The sequence below is a fragment of the Leucoraja erinacea genome, chromosome 30, assembly GCF_028641065.1.
Source record: "Leucoraja erinacea ecotype New England chromosome 30, Leri_hhj_1, whole genome shotgun sequence".
Lineage (NCBI taxonomy): Eukaryota > Metazoa > Chordata > Chondrichthyes > Rajiformes > Rajidae > Leucoraja > Leucoraja erinaceus.
In genome coordinates this window covers 11,053,802-11,059,801 of record NC_073406.1, presented here as the reverse complement: position 1 = coordinate 11,059,801, position 6,000 = coordinate 11,053,802, and the positions used below count along the sequence as shown (strand labels likewise).

Genomic DNA, 6,000 nt, shown 5'->3' with positions numbered 1-6,000 from the left:
TTTTCTTGCCGACATGGGCTTCAAATCACTGCAATCGCAACGTTCCAAACCAATGCGTTCCACAAAATCTAACTCATAAGCTGATTTAAATGGCCATTAATTTACAGCAATTAAACACTAAATTCCTTCCATTTGGCCTATAAATTAATGACAATGAGATTTAAAAATCATGTTTTATTGTGAATTCTTGTGTGAATGTTCTTTGGACACTTAGGCTATTTAAAAATGTAAATCTTTTCTTAAGAAATGGATAGATGTTTAGATCTAGCAATTTTGGAATTAGCTACAATTGGGTAACTAACTAATTATATGCTTTAATTTCAGGTCATCCAAGTAAGATTGTTTAATATTTGTTTCAGAATGCTTCAATCTATAATAACTGAAAATTTCTTTCAGTTCCCTTAATTTTTAATAAAGTTATGGCCATTTGACTGTCCTTGATCACAACTTTTGTGTTAAGTCAATACTGAAGATATGAAAGTGAATTAGGTGTCAAATTAAACTTCTTTTTATGCTTTATCTGATGGGAGGGGGGATAGTCAGTACGGTAATATTACACTTATCCCATCCCCCTGGATATTCCAGATTAATAAATTAAGGTTTTGTCAAATCAGGCTAATTACAAATCAATAACATTAGCCAACTCCAAAACACGAAGCGCTGAGCATTGGGATCCAGACATCACGGACAACTGGCCTCTGTTCCCCGCTCACATCTGGCAGTGCTCTCTCTCGGAACCAGGGGCCACGGAGCGTTTTTGAAAGTCTGGAGGCTGAGCAATCATTGATCACTGGCCTTGGGGGTAACCAGCGAGGGAGTGGAGCAACCAAAGTGGGGGGAGGGAGGTAGGGACTTTTTGAAATTTGATGTATTAAAATCATGTTTTAGTGCATTGTAGAAGTATGATTTCAATGTTTTTTGTTTGAAGTACTTTTAAGAGGTAACTTTTTAAGGGGTAACTTTTTCCACACAAAGGGTGGTGGGTATATGGAACAAGCTGCTAGAGGAGGTCGTTGAGGCAGGGACTATCCCAACATTTAAGAAACAGTTAGACTGATACATGGATAGGACAGGTTTGGAGGGATATGGAAGAAAATGCAGGTAGTGTAGCTGGGACATGTTGGCGGGTGTGGGCAAGTTGTGCCGAAGGGCCTGTTTTCACACTGTATCACTCTATTACTACATTATACCTCCACCCTGCACAAATGCTTCAAAATCAAGTGGTCAGGTTTTATTGCCATATACTCAAGCATAGAAACATAGAAAATAGGTGCAGGAATAGGCCATTCGGCCCTTCGAGCCAGCACTGCCATTCAATATGATCATGGCTGTTCATCTAAAATCAGTACCTCTTTCCTGTTTTTTTCCCCATATCCCTTAATTTTGCTAGCCCCAAGAGTTAAATGTAACTCTCTCTTGCAAACATCCAGTGAATTTGCCTCCACTGCCTTCTGTGGCAGAGAATTCCACAGATTCACAACTCTCTGCGTGAAGAAAGTTTGTCCTCATCTCAGTCCTAACTAGCCTACCCTCTATTCTTAAACTGTGACCCCTGGTTCTGAAATCCCCAACATCAGGAACATTTTTCCTGCAGTTATAGTTTTGTGAAAATCTAGCAGGCAAGCAGGATACTTTCTCCAACCACCCCCATTTGAAGGCCACTATCTTCCACCGTTTCTACCCAGTGCTTGGTACTTACTTCCAGCAGCCACTGGTTGTCCTGTAGGATGCACCGAGCCGCAGCGTGACCCATGCCGGTCACCTGGGCGAATTTGGCAAAGAGACTCTCACGGCAGTGGTGCAATGCTTCCGACGCCTCCGACGTCCCGGGACTCTTGCACTGAGGCTGCTCCATGGCCAGAGCTGCAGCAAACACTCGCCAGCCCTGCAAATACTCGCCAGCCCCGGCTCCTCATCCGCATCTGTCCCCGCCGCTGCTTCTGCTTCCATCCCTCCCTCAGCCCCGGCTCTCCAACATCCGTGGGCCATGCAGTTGATATGAGTTTTGAAATTTTCGTTGATCACAGAATTTCTCACGATAGCGTGAGAAATTTGTGATCAGCGTGAGAATTTGGTGAAATGCGTGAGTATACCCTCAGTATACCCCATGACAGAAGGGGGAGGAGTTGTACAGTTTGATAGCCACAGGGAAGAAGGATCTCCTGTGGCGTTCTGTCCTGCATCTTGGTGGAATCAGTCTGTTGCTACAGATTCTCCTCAGGTTGATCAGTGTGTCATGGAGGGGGTGAGCTTTATTGTCCAGGATGTTCCGCAGTTTGAGGAGCATCCTCCTCTCCAAGACTATCTCCCATGAGTCCAACTCAGCCCCCAGGAGCCAGCCTTCCTGATGAGATCCTATAGGCGCTCGTGGCCTTCACCTTGCTGCCTCAGCACATGGCAGCAAAGAAGATGGCACTGGCTACCACCGATTGGTAGAACATCTGCAGCATCTTACTGCAAACATTGAAGGAGCAGAGCCTTCTCAAAAAGTACAGCCGGCTCTGTCCTTTCTTGCACAGGGCCTCAGCGTTCCTAAACCAGTCCAGTTTACGATACAATATACGAAATACCTTTATCGCAGGAGGGAAATTGATCGACTCTTTTATTATAATTCTATAATTATTTTATAATTCAATATAATTATTTTATTATATCCACTTTTTTCTTCCTTGGCTATGCGTTTAATGGAAAGAGTGGGAGGGATACGCGGTAAACCATTTTTTAAAGGCTGTAATCAAGCCCGTTAATTTCCATGAGAAACTGCGCAATTACTGAGAGTTTTACATTTTAGTTGACGTGATACAAGGTGAATGACACGCAATTTGTGTTTTTGATCTGTGGGTGGGTGCGGGTTTGAAGGTAAATTTGCGCTACCTGTGCAAGAACCAAGAACCAAAGGGCGGCATCATGAAGCTCTGCGGCCTGACTCTGTTTCCATGGTGACCGAGGCCGTCCGAGCCGGAAATGACGCACCTCGGCGGAACTTAGAACCTCGGAGCAGTCACTCGTTGCCCGGCAACCGACGCTCGGCTGCAGGAGCCTGGTCCCGGGAATGGTCGAGTGTTACCGGGATGGGGAACCTGTAAGGAAAGGACGTTAAATAAGTAAAACAAGCTCGACAACGCGGGGAGGGGAGGAGGAGGAGAGGAGGGAATGGCTTTGGAGACGGTGAGGGTGGTGGTGCGCTGTAGACCGAGCAACAACCGGGAGAAGGACCTGAACTGCAAGGTGGTGGTCTCCATGGACAGTACCCGCGGCCAGTGCTTCATCCAGAAGCCCGGGGCCCTCGGAGAGCCGCCAAAACAGTTCACTTTCGACGGCGTCTATTACATAGAGAGTACCACCGAGCAGCTGTACAACGAGATCGCCTATCCGCTGGTGGAGGTAAAACAGCAACTAGCGTGATATGACTGGTTGGTTGAATAGTGCCACTGGGGGAGCAATTTACGCGCAGTACTGTGAAGATCATTGAATCCTTAAGGAGGCTTGCACCAACACTACCTTTCGGAGTATTAAACTTAACTGTGGCCCAGGTTGTTGTTCACTGGCATCTGAATCAGGTTCATATCCCATTCATGAGTACCAAAATCTAGGCTGGCACTTCAACGTAGTGCGGAGAAGCATTTGATGGTCCATATTTTGAACAAGAAGTTAAATAAAGGCCCTCTCATATTTGCATAGAATATCCAAAAGCACTGTTTCAATTACTCCTAATTGCCTGAAATATATTTATCCCCGAATCAACGTCAAATTATTAATTATTACAATGCTATTTGTAGGGCTGTCCTGGTGCAGATCTGCTGCAGCATTTCCTATAGCAGTAATAACATAAATTTAGGACTTTTGGAGAATGTTAAAAACATTGTTTAGCTGCAAGATTTGACAGATCAGATGTCACCTGTTTAATAAAGCTGTTACCCCTTTAGAAACATTATCAATATAGTGAACAAGTGCACCAATGAGATGCTGAAAATTATGCACATAATTTACATGATCTTAATCTATCAATTTTATGCTGCTCTATCTTGAAGTTTTTTTAATAGGTGCAAATAACTTGTCTGTTAACTAATTGAGCAGTTTTTGAAAATAAGTGCAGGCAGCAAGTGGAACTACCTCAATATCCACCCATACATGCTGATTTCCTAGAATGGGATTGGGGAGGCTATCAATTGTCATTTGTAGTATCATTGTTTGGCATTACCTCAGAAAAGTAGCCACTTGAAAAAAGCCCACCAAATTACAGGTCCAATGGGGTTGGAGCTTATTGGTGCCAACCTCTCTTCAATTATGCCATGATGGGTATAGTTGTGCTTGAAGCCAAACCCAAACCTGTGGAAACTGGAGGTTATAATATGGATATTGTTGATAATCTCACAATACAGTTGGTGTTCCTGTTCCTTCTAAGCGGATCATTCAATTAGGTTTACTTAGATGTTTTATTTTCACTATGGTGTGTACACATGATGTTTATGATTGTGTACTAATGATGTTTATGATTTTGGTACTATTAAGCCATGATTAAAGAAAAAAAATAATTTTAACTTTAATGTTGGGATTTCTAGGGGTTTTAAAGTAATTATCTTTTTGAGAGTGGAAATGCATATGAGGAAGGCAACTACAGTAAAATGAAATAGAAATTAGATCAGGAAGTTGATTGTTTAAGAACTGATGTCCCATCGGGAATGTCTCTGTCCATTTGAAAACTTTGATTGATAAAACTTTGATTCTCATCCATCCAATCAGCTTATGGATATTATATATAAAAGGACATGCTGATTTTTGGCAGTATTAGCAAAGTCTTTATTTATCTCATTAATTTAAATGCCAGTTTTAGAAAAAAAATATTGATTTGATTTATTTGTTTTGTTTCGTGATTTGAGATTAAAGGACAAATTCATTATTGATGAGAGTTGGTGACCACGTCCCTCGCCTCAGTTCCTGAACAAGTGCAAGGTGATGCACGTGCTAGGACGGCCGGGGCAGGTGCAACGCAGCGTCCTTCATCACCTATTGAGACAAAAGAATGAAAGGAAATTAATAATAGAGAAAAGATAGTGCTGGAGAAATTATTGGGCAAAGCAAATAAAACACACAATGCAAGAAGGAACAGTGGAAGTAGTATATGCAGTGGATTGTCATCTTTAAAAATTCTATGGATGAGTTCCCTGCATATTCAAGAAGAGCTAATTCAACCTCAATATTTAAAAAACAAAATAAGGGAGGAATAATATAGGAAACTATAGACAAGCTCATTCTTACATCAGTGACAGGGAAATGTTAGAGTCTCTTATTTTAAAAATGAACAGTAAAATTATTTAAAGGGCATTAGACACCTAAAATATATCTATGAAAGAAACAAAACATATTTAACAAACTTACTGGAGCTTTTTGAAGATGTGACTGTTGGAATAGATGAGAGAATCAGTAGATGCTGTGTATTTTGATTTTTAGAAGGTCTCCAATACAGTAACCTTCTTGCCACAATATAGGAGGAGGCCATTGGTCATATTAGATTCATGCCTGCACGCAGCAGAACAGTCCATTGGTTCCATTTCCACCTTTCCCGTTCCTCTGAACGTCCGCAACTTATTTTTCCTCACATATCCAAAAATTACACCGTGATAATTTTCTTTAGTCAGTTAACCTTGCCAGAGGAAACCAGAGAGAACGGAATAAATCTTAACAGTCACAGGGAAAACATGCAAAATCAACGCAGACAGCTTCTTGGTTGTGGATGAACGCAGGCCCCTGACCTACATTACTACAGGGACCAGTAATATAGGTCCCTGCTACATTACTGTGCCACCCGGTCTGGTTCAATTTGATTGTTTAGTGTGAAAAATTAAAGCATATGATAGGGATTGAAAATTGGCTGAGAGTGGAAATGAAAGGATCTCTTATGAGGTGGTATTGGTGACTAATTGGGTACACGGGCATAAGTGCTTGCATCCCTTGTACACTTTTAAATGATTTTCATGAGGGAACCAAACGTAATATTTC

The 6,000-nt window shown here is 41.9% G+C and overlaps 1 protein-coding gene across 3 annotated transcripts in view; it reads left to right on the top strand.

Moving 5' to 3' along the window:
• The first annotated feature begins 3,007 nt into the window (after window positions 1–3,007).
• kif17 (kinesin family member 17) overlaps window positions 3,008–6,000 on the top strand; it is a 35,879-nt gene continuing 32,886 nt past the window's right edge. For 2 of the 3 annotated variants that reach the window (XR_008725879.1, XM_055659410.1), the window contains exon 1: window positions 3,008–3,384. Coding sequence is in view for 1 of the 3 variants with exons in the window: in XM_055659410.1 (XP_055515385.1) it covers window positions 3,154–3,384 (231 nt within the window). In the remaining 2 variants the exon portion in view is untranslated. The remainder of the gene's footprint in view (window positions 3,385–6,000) is intronic. The other variant, XR_008725880.1, reaches the window with a different exon arrangement.